This window comes from Catharus ustulatus, chromosome 7 (genome assembly GCF_009819885.2).
Source record: "Catharus ustulatus isolate bCatUst1 chromosome 7, bCatUst1.pri.v2, whole genome shotgun sequence".
Lineage (NCBI taxonomy): Eukaryota > Metazoa > Chordata > Aves > Passeriformes > Turdidae > Catharus > Catharus ustulatus.
In genome coordinates this window covers 7,864,784-7,887,336 of record NC_046227.1, presented here as the reverse complement: position 1 = coordinate 7,887,336, position 22,553 = coordinate 7,864,784, and the positions used below count along the sequence as shown (strand labels likewise).

At 42.8% G+C, this 22,553-nt stretch overlaps 2 protein-coding genes across 9 annotated transcripts in view; one reads left to right on the top strand and one right to left on the bottom strand.

Annotated features, from left to right (window-relative positions):
- Positions 1-1,191: 1,191 nt before the first annotated feature.
- Positions 1,192-16,473, top strand: NEMP2 (nuclear envelope integral membrane protein 2). 2 transcript variants are annotated; one of them, XM_033064237.2, is made up of 9 exons: positions 1,192-1,252; positions 3,486-3,601; positions 5,137-5,365; positions 5,539-5,611; positions 6,615-6,708; positions 7,375-7,489; positions 8,137-8,362; positions 10,599-10,775; positions 12,788-16,473. In XM_033064237.2, the coding sequence occupies exons 2-9, from the start codon at positions 3,512-3,514 to the stop codon at positions 13,011-13,013; spliced, it is 1,230 nt and encodes a 409-aa protein (XP_032920128.1). In that variant the 5' UTR covers positions 1,192-1,252; positions 3,486-3,511; the 3' UTR covers positions 13,014-16,473. The 2 variants fall into 2 exon arrangements, with proteins under 2 accessions (XP_032920128.1, XP_032920127.1); XM_033064236.2 differs by lacking the exon at positions 1,192-1,252 and adding an exon at positions 1,460-2,122.
- The window catches only part of MFSD6 (major facilitator superfamily domain containing 6), a 30,510-nt gene continuing 24,225 nt past the window's right edge, over positions 16,269-22,553 (bottom strand). For 4 of the 7 annotated variants that reach the window (XM_033064229.2, XM_033064228.2, XM_033064231.2 and 1 more), the window contains exons 6-7: positions 20,795-21,075; positions 16,269-18,456 (exon numbers count right to left, since the gene is read on the bottom strand). In XM_033064229.2, coding sequence (XP_032920120.1) covers positions 18,274-18,456; positions 20,795-21,075 — 464 coding nt within the window. In that variant the 3' untranslated portion in view covers positions 16,269-18,273. Of the gene's footprint in view, positions 18,457-18,668; positions 18,721-20,794; positions 21,076-22,553 lie in introns of all 7 variants that reach the window. The other 3 variants (XM_033064233.1, XM_033064234.1, XM_033064235.1) reach the window with 3 other exon arrangements.

The following is a 22,553-nucleotide window of genomic DNA, read 5'->3' as shown; positions in this document are numbered from 1 at the left end:
TCAAATCCCAACTATTTTTGCCCTTATCCTTCACTTCCTCAGTATTTGCAGGGAAAAAATCCACAGTTAGATGCGAGCCCAGCCAGCACGGAGCGGGCGTAGGAGGTGAGGCTGGGAGAGCCACAGCCCTGCACCACCCACTCCCTGCAGATGTAAGCGCCCAGACAAGGTGCGAGGCAGTGGGCAGCACCCTTCAGGTGTCAAAAAAACCCGTCCTGGCACCCCCAGAAGTTGGATACAGCCCTAAACAATCCAAAACTAAAAGCAACCTTCACGCAGAGAAGGGGCATTGTTTTAAGAACAAGGAAGGGAACGCGTTGAAGCAAAGCAAGTAGGTTGGAAAAGCCAAATGTAGGGCTCAGTATAAAAATAGACAACAGTGATGCCAGAATGCCTTGGCAAAATTGTGTTTATTGATTTTCATAGAATAGGGAAAAAGCTCCAGCCCTTTCCACCCCTGAGTGCTGACTGTGACTCACTAGTGATCTAAAATGACTGCAATGAGCAAGCGGGGACCGAGCTGAGCTGGACCTCGCTCAGGGCTGACAGGGGAACGGTTCAGGCTCTCCTTGCGGCTGCCCAGGAAATACAGAATAGCTGGGGATGTTCACCTGCATCGCAACACTAACAACACTTGGTTCAGGCAGCTCTGTGGGGACAGAGGGCCTGACTGCTGTGTGACTCAGTGTCTGCCTCAGCCACCGGCACCCTGGTGACCTGACTCGGCCTTTCCCCCTGCTGGGAGCTGGCTGTGTGAGAGGACAACACCCACTGCCTCCCGTTCGGCGGGGTGACCGCCTGGGCTGAGCTCTGCGAGGGTCACGGCCTGCCCATGTTGTGTTCGGAACCACCCAACACCTTTACCAGGCCGCCAGCGCTCTCACTGAGGGGATCACAACAACCCAAGGACACGCTCTGCGCTGGGCTGTTACGTCCGATGGTTTTCGGAAGGCACAAGAACAGCCCAGGGCCCTCAGCCCCTCATGGCTGCTGCCGCCCAAGCGGGGGGTACCGCGGGTGGAGCCCCGGGGCTGTCGGCCCTGCGGGGGGAGCGCGGCCCGCACCGCCCCGGCCCCGCCCTTCGCCGGCCGCGAGGGCCCAGGCTGCAGCCGGCGCGGCCGCATGGGTCCGGCGCGGCCGCCCCGCCGCTGGCAGCGCCCGCGGGCCCGCCCGGGGCCGGGGCTGCTCCTGCTGCTCGTCCGGCTGGCGCTGCCCGGGGCGGCCGCGGGCAGCGGGGAGGCGCCGCCAGCAGGTACTGCCCGTCCCCTCCCGGCCGCGGGGCAGGGCGGGTGCTCGCAGGCCGGGGGTTGCTCTGCCCCATCCCTGCGGAGCGGGGACGCGCTCCGCTGCCGCTGTCCCTGCGCCCCGCGGCTCCCAATAACATGGCGCTGCCCGGCTGCCGGGCCGGGGCCGCCAAGCCCCGCCGGTGCCGCTGAGCCGGGGCAGCCGCGGCCTGAGGCGCTGTGCCGTGTTCCCCTGTTCTCCCGGAGCAGTTCGGCTCCCGCAGGATGGCCCCGCATCGTGGCGCTGGGAAGCGGCCGGGAGAGCCCGCACGGACAAAGGGAGCGCGGCGCGCAGAGGGCGGGACAGGAGCTGCCTCTGGGTGTGAGACTCCCTCTGGCTCGCAGGAGCTCGGGCCAGGGGAATCGGGTGCAGAACAGATCTTTTATTAACATATTTGAGGGCAGGCAAACCTCTAAAGGCTGTCCTCAGTTGTGGCAATAAGGAACTCGAGGACCGGCTTCCTCCTTGCATTGACGTTCTCGACTCTTGGGCATCCTCCGGATCCTGCAGCAGATGCTGACAGCTCATAATTTCCGATTTCTTTGTTTGCAGTCACAGAATTTGAGAGTTACTCTACCTGTGTGTCCTCCCAGTAGCTAAACCCAGCACCACCTCAGAGTTACCTGTTCAGAAGCATCTCTCCTTTTGAAACATCATGGTTTCACTCTGCGGAGCTGATGCAACATTTCAAGCAGCTGGTTTTTCTGAAGAAAAATGCCTTAAAACTATGGGCAGTAAGAAAATACTTGCTGGCCTTGCATGCGGATGACATCACCTTTGACACGGATGGATACTTTATCCATAGTGGCAGGAAATCCTAAGATGCCCTTCAGGGAAGGTGTGCACACTCTGGGCTGTGTTTCGGCCCTGCCATTTCCTGTTACTGGATTATCTTGGGTTTAGGCCTGGGTAGTGCCCAGCCTCACCTCTTTGCTGCGTCAGTCAGCAGCACTTCGCTGACAAATAATCCTTTTGCAGCATCATGCGATGACTTTTGTCAAAGTCCCTGTCTAAAAGTACAACCAGTGCAGTCTGAGTGGTTGTGCTCCCTCCCACTGGATTTGCCATGGATGAAAATTAATCCAATGGTTAATTTTTCCACAGGAAAAATGGCCAAATTTTAAGGTTAAACCAATTCAGTAGGATCATGTGTGGACAATAATTTTGTAATGCTATAATAAACCTAAGTAAGAACATCCACACAGTATTTTTCATTGGCTTACCTAATTTTGTTAAAATATAATTTAAATTAATTTCAGATTCCTTAGAGAGACACAGCAGGTTTTTACCTGCAAACAGCATCTCCTTGTCTGGATTGAGGCTGCACATGCCCATTTTGCTGCTCTGAGTGCATGACAGTGTGTTAGCAGTTATTACTGAGCTTGGCTGAGACCTACATTTTCTATTCAGTAAGCCAGATGAGTCCCTCTGTTTGGATGTGTAATTATTTCCTCTATGCTTCTCTTTAATTATGTTCTTGAAACACTGGGGTAATGCACTGCAGGGTATCTTTTACACATCTATATAGATCACAATGTATGTTATTCAGACTTTGCTCCATTAATGTTTTAGGTCCATTTCTGCTCAACCTGCTCAAAAGTGCAATCTTAATTCTGAAGATCGTAGGGGCTCACAACATCATTTCAGGAGGGTTGGAACAATTCACATCTTTAATTCCATGATTTATGGTGAGCTGTCAGTGCAGTTCCCTTATTACATGCCATGGCTGGACTGTGACAGGAGAAAAAAATGTTCTAAAAAGAAGAGTTGTGTGATTTAACATTGGAAACATTTCTGAGGGAGAGGAGTGTGACTTCTGTGATCAGCAGCTGTGTCATGTGCTAAATGACTGTGTTAATATGTAAGTCTGTTTACCTGCTCAGACTCCCACAGTTGCATTCACCACTGGTACAGGGAACTCTGGTGGAGTTACACCCACTCATGCCAGCAGTGAATTTGGCCCAGAGGCCCTATTCCAGTGCCATCAAAACACTGATGCTGAAGCCAAGCTTCTCTGGATTACATTTTTAAAAAATACCACCCTGGTTATTTTTCTTCCAAAGGTGTTGCAGTTTACTTTGGAGCCTAAATGACTTGATTAGAAGTCCAATTTGAATTTCCATCTAAGTAATACTGAACATGTTTCTGCCAGCATTTAAAACAATGAAGTGGACTAAAATTAGCTTTTCTGCTCCCCCCAGGTAAAAACTGCAGCTTACTGCAGGAAATGGATGTCATCCAGAAGCAAGATGAAAACTGTTACTGCTATGTGCAAAACAGAACGATTCACTTACAGTACCTGTGGTCAACTATCCAGGTAAGAGGCTGTTCTGGGGATCAGTCAGTCCATTTCTTGTCAGCTTCCTCCAGCAAACCATGTGGCCAGTTAGCAAGATCAGGGCAGCATCTCTGTGGAATTAACAGTTTGAGTGGTGTGCAGTTGGGACTAGGATAAAAATGCAGTATTATGAGCCTCCAGTTGGGATGCAGTAAGTTTTGGTCTCTACTGTAAAGATGTCAGCCAGGCCTAGAGTATTGTGGTGCCACAAGAACATTAATTTAGGACTGTGTATTATTTTTTTGCACACCTTTTCTGTTGATGGACCACTGTTAAACTCTGCAACAAATACTTTTGCTTATCACCAATTGCCTTTATGGAAATTCTAAATTTGAGGACTACACGCAGTTCTGTGACTCTGTCACCACAGCACACCAATGTGTAGGAACCAAAGGCTCATTAGATTGTGACTAATAAACAAACAGCAGCAGTGGTGTTTGTTCTCCTGAGGAACAGAGTCATCCTACAAGACACACATTTAGAGATTAGTTTGAAGCAAATAAAAATCTCTTCAAGAGTGGAAGCAGTAACAGCTAAAGGAACGAGCTAACCATCTCCATGGTTCCTTTTCTTTCCTGAGAAGTTGTCTACAGACAAAGGAAGAAAACCATTTCATTGTGTCTCTGCTGGAGGACTTTTCTCTCAGATACAAGAAAGTGGAACATCTCTTTGTCTGTTCCCAGGACTGTTTTCCTCAGGAACATGTTGCAGATGTTTTAATGAATGGTAGCAGGCTCCAGGTGGTAAAACCCTCCATCAGTCACACAAACTTTCCTGGAGTCAATGTTTAAAAGCAAGAAGTTCAGATTTTTCCCACAACAAAATTGCTTGCTGACATATTTTCTCCTCTCAGTACAAACCTGGTTTATTACCCACTGCATCACTTTTTTGCAGATGGGTCTTTGTTCTCTAGTAGGCCCTGATGAAGAGCTCACAGTGTATCAGAGTCCTTAGGAAAATCACCCCAACTCAGAAGATGGATAAGATCTTTTAGCAGCTTGGTGGGGAAGGGTGCTGGGAACCAGCAAAAAAAAAAAACAAAACCCAAAATACCCAAAAGAAATGTACTTCTATTTAAATTCCTGGTTATGCTGTTTTTAATTTTCCTCAGCCCTCTTATTAAGATTGCATTATAAAGAAAAGCAAATAAAATTTGTTATGGTTCAGGAGGGGAAGGAGGAGGGGTATGAACATTCTCAAAACAAACTGTGGTCAGTCAGATATTACTGGCTTTATTAGAAATTTGTGTGTGGGTAAGTGTCACACTAAAACCAAACCCACTGTGCTTTTGGATGGAATGAGGTCCCTCCATGAACTTTGCTGCCGATGAGTTTTCTGAATTACCTTTTAAGGTGATGATTTAAACAATTAATCTTTGCATAATATAAATAACAAATACTAAACAATTAAGATTGATTTTCATTACCACATGCATGGTTGATATGTGATATAGTTCACAAAACCCCAGAGTGATTGTGAGCTGCTTCTCTGTGTATTCTGTTCTTTGTTTCTAGATAAAAGTTAGCAGCAGAGAAAAGTTCCGGTTTGAGCCTATTTCAGAAAGAAACAACTGTCGGAATTCAGAAACTGTTTTTGAGTTTGCTGCATGTGCTGTTCAAATCCTCTGGAAACCAGAGACATGTACAGAAACTTTCCTGAGCATAAAACAATATGGAGAGGATGTTTGTTTCAAAATACAACCCTTCAAAATTGAACCGTACATTGTGAGGGTGAAAAGAGAAAGTAAGTACCAAATCTGTGAGTTTAGATTACAGATGGTTTGGTATTGCCAATGCCACTGAATGTACCATCTCTTCTGTAAGAAGCTGGGGACTTTTCTGTTGATGTTTTATATAATCAGCATTTCAGATTGAATTAGTCTAAAGTCAATTTCTATTTCTTTCCCCCCTTTTTAGTGCTAGATGGAAAGCTCTTGTTTTTGTTTGTAGCTGGAATTTTTCTGTTCCATTTTGCAAACAGCCTGAGCAGGTGAGTACTACCTGCTTTTGATCTTCTTTCCCAAAGCCTGTGCATCTTTGGTCTGTTTCCTAAGCTAAAGAGGCAGTTCTTTGGGAAAGTGAAATAAGGAACTAAATATATATTTAAAACTTCCTCATACCATTTGTGTTTGGACAGATTGTGACATACCTTGGAGTGCCTAACTGTTTATCAGTCAGCTGTGTTAGAATTTTTGTATCCAAACTTCCTGCATTGGGGAACACCAAGATAATCAATCCTCAGTGGGCAAGTGTATAGATCAGAAAAGTCCTTTATCCCTTATGTAGATCACTGAGGATAGCTGAATGCTAAATAATGCTGATTATTAATGATGCCTCCCTTGGGGGGAAATATTTAGGATGAAGTCATTTGGGGCCTCTTCTGCTCCACCTCTGTGCCAGCCTTCCTTCTGCTGCACATTTTGCATAGCACATAAGGGAGGATACTCAGTTGTTACAGCAAAATATATGCCCACAACTTCAAAGCAAAGTGAGTCACAAAATAATTGTCAGGAGGCACCTCTAAAACAAGCAGAGCAGCAATAGGTTTTAAAGCATTAACTCTGAATTAATAAGATGGAATTTATAAATGCATATGCTCATATGCTTAGGAAAAAAACCTTATGGTTTGTGGAGAGTTTTCTGCATTTTAAATTAAAATAAAACTTCACTTGCAGTACAGAACCATATTGGTTGTTTCATTTTCTTCTGTGTATTAGAGAACTAGAAGGTCAATGCAATCAGAAGTAGCGTGAGCTTTAAAAGCTCAGTCTCTTAACCTGTAACAACTCCAGTGACCTTAAGTAGCTGTTGAGAAGAATTTTTCCTTACACAGATTTAATACCTGAACTGGGCCTGTTAACCATATAAATGCAACTCTAACTTACAGCTGATTTAAGTTCTTTTTGAAGATCACTGCTGTTTTTACAAATGGTGGCATTTTAACCAATTACAAATGATACTTCTCACCATATTCTCTCTTGTTCTCTTTACAGGAGTGCCAAGTTCTTTTACCTTTCTGGAATAATACTGGGTGTTCTTGCTCTGCTAGTCTTTGTGCTGTTGACACTTAAAAGGTTTATTCCAAGGGTAAATCTATATTTATGAAACAAAATAATAGTAATCATCTTAATAAAAGAAGTGACAGTGCAGAGCCATATTCTGGCCTTGTTCTGGTTTTGTGGCCAGGTAATTGCACTGAAATGATTGCTTGAATCAAGTAAATATAGTTAGGTCAGAGTCAAGTTCTATTTAGCTTCCTCCTGAATTTAAACTGAGCAGGTGTTGGTGATGTACAAGAAGAGTTCATTCTGAAGCATAAATTATTTTTATTGAACTGCAGCTAAGCTTACCTTTGAATCTGTGAATCAATCTAAATAAAAATGTAGTGGCAAGTGAAACAGATTCTTTTCTATTCACCAAAGACAATTCATTGTAAGGCAGATGTGAATTTCTTCTTTACTTTTATAAAGCCTGTGCATTCCCTTAATACTATGTTAATTGGGCACACATTTCACTGGGGTTATGCTGTGACATTGGGACATGAAAGACAAATACAGTTGCTCTGCTTGGAATTTATGCTGTTTTGTGGTAGCATGCAGGGGATTGTGCAGTAGAAATCTCAAACCCTGTAGATCTAAAGAATTTCACATCTGTTTTTGCCTGTGAGTTCCTTTGGAAACAAGGGTCCAGATTCTGCCTTGAATTTTTTTGATGAAGTTTTATTACCTTTTTTTTCTTTTTAAAATTTTCTAGCACAGTACATTCTGGATTTTAATGAGCGGCTCCTGGATGGTCTCCCTCTATTTAATTTACTGCTTCAAAGAGAATATACAGTGGTTGTGGTCTGAACACAAAAACTACCTGTTGGGTAAGAAAATTACCAAGAATTGTGATGCAGATTTTAGTTTAATTTAGTGGTCAGATGAATACTTGCCCATAAAAAAAAGAAAGTCAAGTGACTCATTTATAGAGTTCTATTTTCTCCCCAGCCATAGATGTTGAAACATTCTAAAGGTTCCTAATCCACTCAAATGAGTGTTCATTCACATTGTATCATTAAATAAAGAGTTTGATGTAGAGCACTAGTTCTAAGAGCAGATCTTGCTGGCATTATTAGTTCATTGATTTGCTGTTACATACTTTCCCTGTAACAGCAAAAGGGCAACTCCTCTGGTTTGCACTTTGCTGGATGTGGGAAATGGATGCACACATTGGGAATGGGATGTGGCTGCAGGGGCTGACAAACCTATTGATCTGGCACCTGCCTCAACACGGTCATGTGAGGAGAATTCACGTGCAGCCCCCAGCATTGGCTAAAAGCTGTTCAGAGATAACCTTGTGAGCTCTTGGCATGCTTTGGAAATAGAAAGCATGTAAAACATCATGCAATTGTCTGTAAGACAACACAAGAATCAGCAGGCTACACTTCACAGCAGCTGCAAGCTTTGGGAAGCAAAGTAAAGTTCGTAAGGGTAGTTTGCATCTTTTTCTCCATGTCCTTTTCTGTTCCTACAGGGTATTTTCTGGCTGTTGGGATTACCAGCTTTGCCATTTGCTATCAGCATGGGCCACTGACCACAGAGCTCAGCATAAACTTGCTCACGTGGATGCTCCAATTAACAGCCTTTGTCCTGATCTACTTTGGTGTCACCATCCCTCAAGTTGCATATGCAGTCATTGCAGTCAGCCTCTGCTCCAAAGGCCTGTGTTACCCCCTGGGTGCTGCCTGTCACATTGCCAGGTCTGTGTCTGTTTATGAATGTCCTAGTCCTGGGAGAACTAGGAAATACTGGAAGATGATAATGAAAAAAACCAAACCCCTACACTTCAATAATGGTTTAAGAATTTCTAGTAGTTGTTCATAATTTTGTCAAATGTAAAACTGCAGTAGGAAAGGTTTAAGATCCATAAACAGAAATTATTTTCCACTTGGCAGTTTTAAGCATGAGTTTTGTTCTGTGGATAATGGAGAAATGTGACTGTGTTCTTAAGGACAAATGTAGCACCTTCTAGTCCACAGCATATGGCAACCAGAACATTTCTGTTTGATTGATTAGACTGCAGCAGTACTGCCTTGGCTTGATGTGTAGTGAGAGAAGCTGCAGGGAACTCATATGGAATCTTAGGGATAAAACAGTACACCATCACCAAGGAGGCAGCTGTTCAAAAGTGGAGGTTGAAGAGAGTTCAGAGACTAAAATCACGTGTCCACAAAACAGTGTTCTCCATGATTTTAGGGTTTTTTTTTGTTTTTTTTGGTTTTTTTTTGTTTTGTTTTTTTGTTTTTTTAGTTTTTGTTACCTCCCTGTGATTCACAGAAGCAATCTCAGAACTATGGAGATATTCCTCAGTACTCCTAGAGGCCCATTTACATTGTGGATTTGGAACAGGAACTGCTTGCAGTAGGTCTAAGTGTTTTCAATAGCAATACACGAACAACGTGTTTGCTCATCCTTGAATTTGAAGCAGGTTTTAGCACAAGTGCAACACTCAAATGAAGATTCTAAAAAGCCCTGCCAATTGACATCTGTTTTTTACCTTCAGAGATGGATGGCATCCAGCTTCAGTCTTGATACAGACTGTTCCATAGCTGTGGACTCTGCTGAACCGCAGAGAAGTAGGAAGAGGCAAAGACCAGAACTGGCATAACCAAAATAATAAAACACAATTAATTTGGGTTTTCTTTTTTTTTTACCCTCTGTTTAGTTTTGGAGAACATACTGCTTTGGTTTTGTCTTCTCTTTTTACATGCTGAAGTGTGGCCCGAGTTGAAGCTTTTTTTATTTTAGGTTGAATTCATCATTTGTTATAGAACAATTTTTGCCTGCAGCTGAGGAGCAACAGCTGTCTCAAAAGCAACATGTAAGATCGGCACCTGTTGTAAGCAGGTTCAGAACACTCTGGAATCAGTATGATGTAGCCACAAGTACACTTTTCAGAGTAAAACTTGAAAGTAACACTGTTGTTTATTCTTCATGTGGTTCTTTTTGGTTTTCATGAACTGATGCTTCTATAAAGAAATACAGCTCTACAAATCTCTCTTAGGAGAATGATAAGGGCTTTCTAATTTTTCTATTTCAAAATCCTTAAGCCACAGCATCAAACTGTGAGGCCATGATGCCAGATACACAGTTAAAATCAGCAAATACATCAAAATAATTTAGAATCTTGCAGTATTTCTTGTTAAGAACAGTGGATCTCACTGAGCCAGCAAGACCCTTCACTATTTGACCTAAACAACAGCTTCAGTTCTCTGCTTTAAAGGGATATGAGGAGGAAAGCTGAATGCTGCTGATGTTGGAGCAGGTGTTTTTATACAGAGCTGAAAGTTTTATGGGCATCCAGCCCTTGCTTATCTTAACTCATCACAACATTTAAATTGAAAGCAGTTGACAGAAGGAAACAGAACATGGCACACTTTCTAATTTATATCTAATTATATTATACATCGCTATGCAGCAGCAAAAAAACCATCAGATTGTAAACATTTTGGCCTCAGACTACTCAGTTTTGTAATTTAGAGCAAGATTTAAGAGAAGCAATCTAGTAAACAACACGAACAACTCACAGCAGGCTTAGAGCATTGCTTATCTTTGAAGTAACATATGCAGACTGGGTTTTCATTCAGCCCGTGTCTCTGCACAGACACATTTTGCATTTTGCACCTAAAAATGGCTGAGCAAGCAGCCATCTCTTTAATTCTGTGAGATTTTAGTCCATGCATACACAATAAAGACCTGATCTAAAGCTCATCTGAGGCTCATTAAATATCATGTGGATTGTACAGCTTTGGTTAAGACCTAGGGTAGACAGGCTAGCCAACATTACATACCTTGCCCTCAAATCTAAGAATGCAGCTTGTTCTCCTAAAAGGATAGAGGTGACTAATGCATGTTAATAGCAGGTATAGAAAAAAAGGGCAGATAATTACGTGCCAGAAGACTTTATAAACACTGATTATTTTAATTTCCTTCTAGAAAAGTGAAGCATCTCTTTAAATCAAAAAAATTGGTGTTTAAATACCTTACTGAAGAGGAGTATCGAGAACAAGGTGAAAGTGAAACTATCAGAGCTCTGGAGGAGCTGCGCTCATTCTGCAGGAGCCCTGACTTCCCATCATGGATAGCTGTATCCAAACTCCAGGCTCCTCACAGGTAAGAAATCCTGGCTCCTCAAAAACAGGAAACACACTGCACAGACACTGGCGCACAACAGACCTAAATGCCACTTCAGGCACTGTTCCAGTTGTGTTTATCTTGCATATCCCACTCAGGACCACAGCCACACCTCTCAAGGGTATTACTTGCTGGTGGCATTAAACTTCTGCTTGTTCCTCCCTGGCCACAAATTACTCTTGGGAGTCTGCAGACCTTCACAGCTAATTCATGGTTGTAGAACTTAAAGGCTTCCTACAGTGCATCTGTAAGCTCTTGCAGTGACCCTGGTGGCTCTGTAACCAGTGAAATTGCCCTCCTTCAGGTTTTAGAACAGTGCCCTTTTCTGTGGTGTAAAACTGGGGCAGGGTGAAGATGCACACTCAAATATTACCTATATTACGCCCTCCAACTGCATACCTGCACAGTCAGGGAATCCTATTATTGAAGTATCACTATCTGAAAGAAATCAATACCTGCAGCTAACAAGTAGAACAGGTAGACAAGCTGTGCCACGTATAGCTTAAGAGATAAACCTAAGACAAATATAGGTCAGGAAGAGTCAAGCAAGCAAAGCCAGAAAATCCTGCAGAATATAACATTAATCATAACAGTGTATTCCCATCAAAACAAAAACTTGAAGATATCAGAAGCAGAGTTTCATATATTAGCCAGCCACAAAGATCTAGTCCTTGCCACAGAACCAGTGTCAAGATTTTAAAAGAACCTCAGTCAGCTTGGAATTTAATCATTAACAAGTTAAACCCAGTTTCAGAACCTTCATCTTCCTTGAACTGGCATACAGACAGCCTCTCTGCCAGGTTTTATAGATTTACTGTTAAACAGTCTTACTTTCTAAGCTGCTTGTCTTCTTTAGTATGATGGAGAGATAAAAAAGTGAAAATGTACTATTGTGTTGTAGAACTAAATACCACCAAATGTACAAAACAACTGAGACATGTCTATTTTCTAGTCGTCAGTTCATTAACAGAGTTATTATAAACTATTCACTGGTTGAGAACAGGGAAATAAAAAGGAGAATCAACAGCAGTAAGATTTGGAGAACCCCTCCCAGCTCCCATTAAGCATCAGATTGTGGTTCATCCCAAGGCAAACCTGTTCCCCATTTAGACTAACAGAGCTTCCAAGAATGGCGAGGTGACGACATTCATCTCGCAGAAATGTTAAGTCTGAAATGTAAATTATTGATCAGTTTACCAGAACTCCAGAATGCATTTCCTTTTTCATACATTTCTCTGATGCTGTCGACACTTACCTAGGTGTCAGAACTGCCGTCTGTTCCCACACTCTTGCCAGAAACCTCCAGCTCTGTTCTCTCTCCTCAATGGAGTTGCCCACTGAAATTAAGATTTGTGGTGGATTGCAGTACGGGGACAGTGCTAAGTTCATGCTTTGTTCTAGCTTTGTTACTTGGAGCAGCTGCAGAACTCCCAGTCTGCAGCTCCAGCTTCACCAGAGGCAGGAATTCTTTGGGAAGACTTGAGCTCAGCTTGCTCACAGTACACACACAGCACCAGCAACAAGGTGACTACACACAATGTAGGAGTGCAGGATTCTTGCCATTTTTTTCCTTTCATTAGCAGTATCAACATACTTGAATCCTTACAGCTTTTGTCTCAAATGTGCTACAGCTTTAATTTCTTTTTAGCTGCTGAAGTACCAACTACCCCACTGTACAAACGCTTAGTCTGGATTACCCTCCAAGTATTGACAAGATGTGAACACAAAGTTAGATCTTTTTGCTTACTCACAAGACCTTGCAGATGGTTTCCAGAAGAGCAAAAGCTACTTCTACAGAAAATACTGAAAAGATGAGCTGGGAAAACCAATCTTTGGGGTTTGCTGCCATGCATTATTGGAACTTCCCCTCATCTGCACTGCCTCTGGGATGTCCTTACAACACTCCTGCTTATATAGCAATACCCTAGAATTTACAGTATTTCTTCTTTTAATTTCTCAGCTGATCACTTCTCCCTTTCATAATTTGGCAGGTTTGCAGCTTTTGTTCTGGGATCTCCCCACGTCTCACCTGCAGAAACAAAGGCGCATGATGAGCAGTATGGCATTGGGAGCTCCTTCCTGGAGGAGCAGCTGTTTGAGACAAGGGCACAGTCTGAGCAAGATGAGCCAGCCAATTCTGTCCACGAAGAAGATGAGGAGAATGCAAATGAAATGCATACACAAGTTCCATTTCCATATGCTACTGAGCTGCTTTGAGCAATAACAACAAAAAAAGAAGACAGAAAACACACCTGTCCTCGAAAGGCAGGATACAGAATGAGAACTCACACTTGGCCTTTTCTCGTGGTTGCTATTGGACAAAAAAGGATTTTTGAAAAAACTGTTTCCTGTATCACCAATGTTACCTGATTAGAGCAACAGAAGAAAACCACAGGGGCTGTTCAAGAGGAATCTCATGCTATGGGTATTTTCACTGGGGAAACAAACACTGTGTATTTCCAAGGCAAGTACTAAAGACAGCCTGTCCACCAGCTTGCCTTCTTTTACCAAGGACACTACCTCTAGTAAACAGAGAATGTTTTGGCCCTTTCCATTGTCAAGTCCTCTGTGCTGAGCACTAGAGGGAGGAAAAGCCATTTTTTATACTCTCTTTTTACTAAGTACCCTCTGTCAACACTTCTGATGTGCTGTTAGAGTGTCGATAAATTGTGTTAGTTGTTTGTGAGACTCCTCATAGAGAGTTAATGCAGCTGAATGAGGTTTGTTTCCTCTTCTGGCTGGGCTTGTCTGTTAGCTTCATCCTGCCTCTGCCTTTAGTTTTAAGCTCCCCTTGCCCCACAGAATGCTGCCTGACTTTTCACCTTCTGCCCATATCATTCTGTTCTTGATCTCTGCTGTAGTTATACTGCATTTTGTTTTTTCCAAGTCTTTGTTTATTTATGTACTTTCTTCCTTCTTGCACAGATCTACTGCTAAACCTTTCTCCAGCCCTCTGCTTCTCCACCTCTAACAATGCAGATGTTTTAGGAGAGGTTTTCTGTCCCCAAACATTTTTGCTATGCCTTCAGTTTCAGTGTGAGCTTACCTCAGGTGGTTACTGCTGTCTATTCCATGCCTCTCAGAAGCTCCCAAAAGGCCACAAAGACTGAGGCTGCTTCAGCTCCTTGGAGAAACTGCTATCAGCAAGGCTAGAGTGGTGCTGTGAGCCTGAAGCACAGAGCTCCACTAGTCTCAGAGTACTCAGTAGTTTGGTCACTGAGTAAGAAGCAGAAAATCATTCCTGGCAAAATAATGAGGGAAGATACCTGGCTTTTACCTTCCCTTTCTCAGCCATCTGTGGGACTTCTCACTGGAGATGTGGGGAGGAAAAATAGACTAGGAAGAGATATTTAGGCAGTCATGTGTCTTTCAGCTTAGATATTACACAGTCCCAAGCTAGGGAGTAGAGTGTGTACCTCAGTTCATCCACCTGCAGATGTCATTTCTTTCTTTAGACTATCCGTCCCTATAGTTCTGTTCTCACTTTGCTGTTTTCCTTTACTGTCTAACAAACTGCAGAAGACAAAAGACCATTAATTCTGTCAGTGTCTGATCTTACAAACTCACCAGGAACGGTCAGTGATGGGGAGCAGTTGGTGCTCAAGAAGGGCATGTCAGATTGGGATCTATCTGCTTTAAAAGGGGTGTCTGTTCTTTGTAACATGGCTGGTGGTGCAGCATGACTTCAGCAGTGCAGGTGCTGTCATGGGTTCTCCTTGTCCATCACTGCACCAGGGACAGAACCATTTACCTCCAATGGTGCTAAGAAGTGTGGCCATACCATAATCCAAGAGTAACAGGACTCAGAGCTGGTGCTTTAAAACCTTAAAGCCTTACTGACATGGTCTTTCCTCCTTTATATTGCTTTAGCTTTGCTTCAGTTTTAAAGGAACACTTCCATTTTACACTAAAGAGACAGTTAACACCCTTTAGTGCCATAAAATTTTAAGTACCTATGCAGAATCTAAAGCATTTTTAGCAGAGAAAAGCCACATCAAGCAGTGATCCAAAATGCACCCGCTGTTAAGTCAAGAACATTCAAAAACAGAGCAAGAGTTCTGTTTAGGAAGGCCACTAGCAGCAGACTCATCCTAAGAGAGGCTGCTGCTACCAAATCCACAGTTAAATTGCCACCCACACTCTGGAAATTAGGTTTGGCTTGGGGGGCTCTGGCACTAGCAATAAGCAGTTGTGAAAACACAGGAAAGTCTCATTGTCTTGGATGGTTTAGGAGAAAGGTGGAAACTCTCCCTGAACAATTACCATAGACCAAGTCAGATTTATTTAATCTTTGTGTCACCATCATGAAAATGGAGTACTTAAAAATCATTATAGATTGGGCAAAGGACACTCAAAGAGATGTCTTAATGTTTTTTGCATGTTTTAAAGTACACAGGTTTTTTTCAGTGTACTTCATAGTGAGCCAAGAACTCCCATCCAAGCAGTTGAGGCCAAGGGAGAGAATCAGATTTGTCTGAGCTTAAACACACAGTTTTTCTGGATGTCCTGTCTTTAGTGAGGTAGTGATGACTACCCTTCCATAATATGGAGGTATGTAAGTACATGTATGTACTATGTAAGTACATAATATGTATTTACATACAATAGCCCAGATTATATATTAAGGTAGCATTTTACCTAAGCAATATGTGAAATGGAAAAGCCCACCCTCACCCCAGTTTAGGTAATTACATGTTTTAGAAGAATACCAGGTACTACACCTACTTCAACAAGGAAAAAAGTTAAAAAGCAATAAAAATTAAATAATCAACTCACGCTGTGTGTAGTTGTGAGATCCACCATTTGGCAGGGATGCATAAATACTATCCAAAGTAGAATGCATGTAGAACAGAACGGCAGTAGACACATGATGGCTACCTCAGTGGGTAGCTAGTATTGACCTTAAAAATCCTCCCAAGCCTGTTCCAACACTGAAAGGGTTTCATAAACAAAATCCACCAAAACCAGCTGCTGTCACTGGAGCCCTGTTCACTCGCACAGTGTTCCTGTGATATGTGGAGATGACACAGCCTTACTGAAACACAATTGTTAAGTACTGTCCACTGTTCAGCCAGAAAATCTAGGAACAGAATTTAGGCAGTAATCCATTGCCCTAACTCTTACAAAAGCCTTTCTTCCTTAACAAAGGATGTTACATTTTTCTCTGTTGTCTGTGGTGTTCACAGTGATGCCCTGTACTCTTCCATACCAACCAGTTTACAACACACATTGGTTTGTGTCCCTTACATTCCCTGCACCCCACAGAAGGGAACTGGTGCTTACAGTCAGATTTTAGTATCAAATACTGTTTTAACACGGTGCAGGAATAGTTCCCAGGCTCTTGGTTCAGCATTCTTCAGTGACTTTAGTAAAAGGTCATTATTACTGAATTATTTTCACTTCAGGTGGTTATGTTCACTGCTGACACGAATATGAGCAAATAAAATGAAAGTTCATGTTGATACTGTTAAATATGTTATGGATATTTTATATTTCTTACCACAGTTTTTACAGTTTCACAAATATCAAAATCCAGGTGTACATGTCCATTTTGCAACATAGAATGACTATACAATTCCAAAAAGAGCAGGCATTTCAAATACACAATTCTGAAGTGTAAACACAGTGTACAAGCTCTTCACTTCACAATCCAGGTGCTATGCAGTAGCAGCTGAGGTAACACCATACAGCATGAACTCAACAAATGGTTGGTTAGCCTCAAGATGATTTTTAACATCCTTCTGTCCTGTCACCTGTTCAGTCTTTAGTTCTCCCCCAAGTTATACAAACATACAATAAATACATTTCTGATTTTAAAGGACACTTAGACAAGTCATGAGGATTTATGTGAGTACAGTACATTTAAGTTCAAGTGCAAAAAAAGTAACTAGTGGCTAGTCATTGATGTTTCTTTTTATTGTCTATGGTGTTGGTCCCAGGCACTGCCAGAACGTGGGTTGTTCTAAAAGCACAGCTAAAGCACAGCTATGGGACACCCCTTCACTCAAGCTAACAGATGTCAAAGTGGGTAACCCTGTGCACCCCCTTCCCTGCTCAGCTGCTGCCACCTTCCTCTCTCTCCCTGACTGGGCTCCTGTGGCCTTGCCTCTGGCTCAGTGCAGTCCAACAGTGGCACCTTCCCCACGGAATGCCTCGCACCTCACACACATCTCACTTCCAGGAGGGCAGCTGAGCAGTGCTCCCTCAGTCTCATGGGAGCAGAGTGCTCAGGATCTCCCAGGAACAAGCTGTTCATCTAAGAAAATGGGCCAAAACACTATCCTGACTAAACCCCCCCGACTCCTCCCTGAGCCCGAGGATTTCCCTCCAGCAGCAATTTTCACTATGCACCAGCATGAGCTGGCTGCAGACAGTATTAAGAAGCATAACAAAACATAATCCAAAGTCCTCCAGTGTCTTGACATTGGGCAAAGTAACTTCCTAAACATACTGCAATTGAGTTACATTTGCTTCCTCCTGAGAATCTCTCACTCTACTTGATTTCTGCATCCACTACTTTGCCCCTATAATCCTAAACATTAAGATTTTTAGGTGATTCCTCCCTACCCACCCACCTTCCCTAGGCACTTAAAGCTTACTCTTTTCTTAATAAATAACCATAATAACTACACTGCATTAAATAAACCCTTGTATAGATGATGAAATAAAAAACCCAAAAAGACCATTGATCAATCTCAGGTTGTGCAATCTTGATCAAAGATTCTTGTCTCAGTACAACGTCAAACCTAAAATTACCCAAACGCACACAACCTTCTGCCCGAGTGCAGGGCTGCAAGTACAGAGGGTAACTTCCTCAGAAGCCTTCCTCCAGCTTTTGTGTTGCACTAAAACGCCAGTTCAAAACCTCTGCTTTGCAAAACCAAACTTTCATCTCAAACAACAGAATATTAGCTTCAAAAACATATTCTTTGAATATGCATGTGGTTTACTTAATCTGTTACATAATATAAAGATACAATTCCTTAAGCTACTCTGTTTCTGAGAAATTGTTCTAGAAACAGTCCTAGAATTATTAGATCTGGTATTTTCTAATAGACTATTCAGGGAAACTCACCGTCTCTCTTTAAAGTCTTTTAATTTTGATTTGGGAACAAATTAAAAAAAAATCCAATCAAGTAATACACACTGTGCCTCAACAAATGAGGAATGAACTTCCTTTCTTCCACAGATGGCAAAGAAATCTCATAGCACTTGACTCAGCTTTAGCAAAGCAGCTGAGAATTCTTCCTACCATTGTATCCTACCACATCACTTCCCTCAAGAATCCAAACTTCTGGCTTCCCTGTTCATGTTGCTCTGTGTAGTCATATGAATATTCTTTATATAGTTAAAAGCTTGCACTGCATCACATTATGATTGTTAAGATGAAGGAAGTCCTACTTTTGAGCTCCTACTCCAGCATTTCCCAGGTGAGAAGCAGAATTCCATGCACTGGATTTGGTAAGATGAGCGCGTCTCAGGGCCCTGCAGCAGCAGGCTGAGCATCATGATCCGACACCACACGGTTGCCATCTGCTTGGGAATCTGATGGTGCTGTAGGTGTTGGTGCCGAACAATTTCTGGACTGCTCAGAATCTGTTGGATTTTGGGGTTGTCTTGCTGTGCTGGCTGATGAAGCACTGCAATTCTCATTGGTTTTCTAAAAAGAGGGGAAAGGATTGCATACCAAAAGTCAACGTAAATACTCAGGACGCTGTTCCCACTGGCACACCCCCAGATGCATTCAGGCACTGCTGGAAAGTCACAAAGCACTTGCTTTGAATGCCCACAACATAACAAATTTAAAGCAGCAAAGCAAAAATAGTACATTTAAATCCAGATGACACTAATAGCAAGCAGACAGCAGCTTACCTTCCATCTCTTTTCCTAACTGCACTTTCCCAAGAAGCATGCAAAAAACAAACTTGTGTTTCAAGGGGAAAAAACAATTAACTGGATTTCAAAGTGTTTAGACAAGATAATTCTTTTGACTAAGACTAAGCAAGTCCTTTTTTTTTCCCACACTTCTTAAATACAGCTTTTCTCAGTTGATCCCACCCTCCCCAAGACACTGCTCAGACTTTCTAACTGGCAGAATTTTTGCTGTATTGATGTACAAATCCATCCAGTCTTCTCAAACAAGCCTTATCAGAGAACATAAGAGCACATTAAAACACCAGTTACATTCCCCAGGCTGAAACAGCAAACCTCCACTGTAAGACATTTCATTAGGAGGTGATGCACTGCCTATGATTATTTGTTTTGCACCAAAGCATAGAGAATAAGGCTAATATGTCCCTCTGTTTGAAGGACTATAAGCAAAACTGATCCAAAGTCTTAATGAAATAAGAAGGAATCATTTTTGTCACTAATTCTCTGTGCACTGACCTGCCTCTAAATTATCCGTTTTCATTTTAAGGAAGTTATTTAACAAATTAAATAAGAGAGCTGAGCAGCATTTTCCTAGTTTCAGTATTTTAATATCATCAGCCTAAAATGACTGAGCACAAAACCTGCAATACTTCGGAGCAAGTTTGTCCTCTTGGAGCACTGAAACAGGGATGAGAAATTTTGAAGAATACATATGATGAAGAAAATGATACAATTTTCTTGATGCATTGAATTTTGGCACATTAACAAGAAGTACTTTTATATCAGCACTGTATTTTTACAGGCAGAAAAGCACAGTGAAGAGACATGTGCCATAGAGAGCAGGCACTAAAGTCCTTCTGGTCACTTCACAGTGCTCAGGGAAGCAGCTGGGTTGTGTCCAGCAGTGTTGGACAAGTCACCCTCAGACACCACACATCTGCAAAACATTATTTTCTTGCTATGTCCATTGCCTGAGTTCTGCATCACTTCTTTGCTCTGATTGAACAGAGGGCAGCTTACACTAACCAAGACCTGAGGACATTTGCAATGGGAAACTGAGCAGTTTGATGCATTACTTATCACAGAGACTTTGTAATATCTTCAACTCACATTCTGTGACTCTGGACAGGTCAAAACCAAACAAAAAACCCAGCCAACCTAAAGCATGCCTGTAACACGTTTCCAAGAATAAAGTCAAGTAAGAAAGGCAGGAGGTCACTGACCAGGTCAAATTCCTACTCAACAGCTCTGCTGATTCACACTCTCATCCCAAATTACCCATTTCTAAAGACAGCACTTGTGGAAAAAGCATTTCTGTGTTTACGCCTACTGGGTGCAAGAAGGAACCTCACCCACTCCTTCAGACAGGTAAACACCGTGGTTGAGACTGACCAAGCTGTTCTAAACCTGACAGCATTTCCCTCCTTGGCTTAGCAGTGTGCTCCAGCTCTAGTAAGGCATGGCCAGAGCATTAGAAGTCCAAGATCCAAGCCCATCCAACCACTGAGGCAGCTGTTACAAGCTGTTCTGTATGGAGACTGAACAGAAGGGTAATGGTGCACAGTAAGCACCTGCCACCAGATATTTTAAATCCCAGGGTGGTTCTTATCTAGGTAAAAAAAGATATTAGCTTCATTTGAAAAGAAGGTTCTGTATCCAATCAGTAGCTGTCTGGCACACAGCAGCCATGTAGATGGCTGACAGTATCATCTAGGGAAAAAAAAACTAAATAAAAATAATTTTACAGTCTGTTAAGCAACTGTGCATCTTCATGTTCAATTATCACCTCGTAAATTTTGCAAAATGCATAACCTGCACATTCCAACTAATATGAAAAGAAACGTAAACTTAAAGGGAATCCAAATTTATGCAAGTATGTAAAACAGAGTCTCTTTCTGTGCCTCTTCTCCTACCATCTTCAGGAAGACACTACTTGCAATGTTATTCCTGCTACATTATACATGGAAAACAACCCTATTTCATGCAGTATTTCGACTACTGTGTCACAAGTCAAGCTTTATTACAAATAAAGAAAATACCTGTCAGGTACTAACAGATTTACAGAGCTATAAAGGTTTTAAAGCAATTAAAATTACATAAGAACTTCCTGAACATTAGAAGATTACCTGTAAAGGCTGAATCTCAGGAGTTGGATTGGTTTTGGATAGCTTAACCATCTCTTTTATCTGGTAGACAGCATAAGCTAAGGTGACCCATGGAGAAGAACTGATGCCCCAGGCAGGCTTGTTCACATCTTCTTGCTCTTCCTGGTGTTTAGTTTTCTTTGGAGGGAGTCTGGGCTCAGTCCGAGGCATGATATCTTCCGACTGCTGTTGTACAAGGTCAATCGTTGCTATGGGAACAGGACTGGAAGGCACTGGAATCCTTTCCGCCAGCATTGTCTTTTCTGGAGTTTAAAACAAAATCATCACTGGCAAAGCCAACAAGCTTAAAAAAAGGCAAACCCCGAAGCAGACAATGAGCATGAATGTTTCTTGCTTTCACACTGTGGTTATCACTGCCCTGAAAGCAGAACACTGGCACAAACCGCCAGCAGCCAGACACAGCTCAGCCGAGTTAGGGAAATGTGGCTGGCAAGGACGGCTGCTGTGCCACTGCACAGGGGCTGGAAGTATGAGAAACTCCAGCTGTTCCCAGCAAACAGTTACTATGGAGTCAGGCAGGTAGTGAGACAAGAATTGAGGACAGTGACACAACGGAAGACACAAAGTATCTGTCAAAGAGGTTCAGCTAAAGGAAGAAATCCTCCCAAGAGACCTTTACAGCTAAGGTCTTCCAATAAACTCTAAGAGTTTTCATAGCTATCTTGAAATGTCATCCATAAAAATGCCATGACCCAACCCAATGTGCCTTACACTCTTGAAGAACCAGAGTATTCATACATATTTCATACAAAAAATAATTAAACAGACTTTTAGTAACTGGGGGATATTTTCAGTAATAGCCATGTGTTCCCTGTAAAAACACATTCTGTAAACTTTAATTTTATTTTTTTTCCAAAGACAATATTTTACAGATTAAAAAGATTTTTTTTTCAAAATTATAAAACTCCTAGATAGTACTGGATATTTTAAGCAAGGGCTGGATGTTCTCAAGGAGTGAAGAAATGAAGAGACTAATCCTGCACACACTTGACCACATACTTTATTTTACTCATCCAACTGGTCTGCTTGAAAGCGGCCTAATTACTGCCATGCTTTAAATTAACATACACACTATTAAAATGGGTAGTGTGTATTAAATGAAAACCAAACACAAAAACAAAGAGAATAAGGCCACTATGAACAAACTGGTCTTTTGTACATTCATATGTAATTAACTGAATGCCAATGGGAAACTGAAGTAGCAAATAGACTTTTCACCTTTTCATTTTTTGCCATTATCACTTGAATACAGTAATTTCACGAATACAAGCCGCACCAATTTGACCAAAATTTTGGTGGAAACCCGGAAGTGCGGCTAATATTCCGGGGCGGCTAATCTATTAACAAAATTCTAAAAGCTGCCAACACGGAAGTGAGAGCCCGCGGCAGCCCCAAGCCAAGCTGGAGCCCAGCCGGCCCCGGCAGAGGTGGGAAAGCCTGGCAGAGGCGGGGCCAGCAGTGTCGGGGGCGGGCGGCAGAGCCTGAGCCAGCAGGGCGGGGGAGCCCGGGAGAACTGGGGCTAGCAGCGCAGGGGAGCATGGCAGAAGCAGGAAGGCCCGGCGGTGCGGGGGCCTGCAGTGCCGGCCAGGGCGAGGAAACGCGGCGGCGGTGCAGACGGGAGGGGGCGGCCGGCGAGCCTGGTGGCGGCGGCGGCAGCCCTGCCGGCGGGGCGAGCGAACGCGGCGCTCGCGAAAGCGCCGCCGCGAGCCGCGAACCGCGA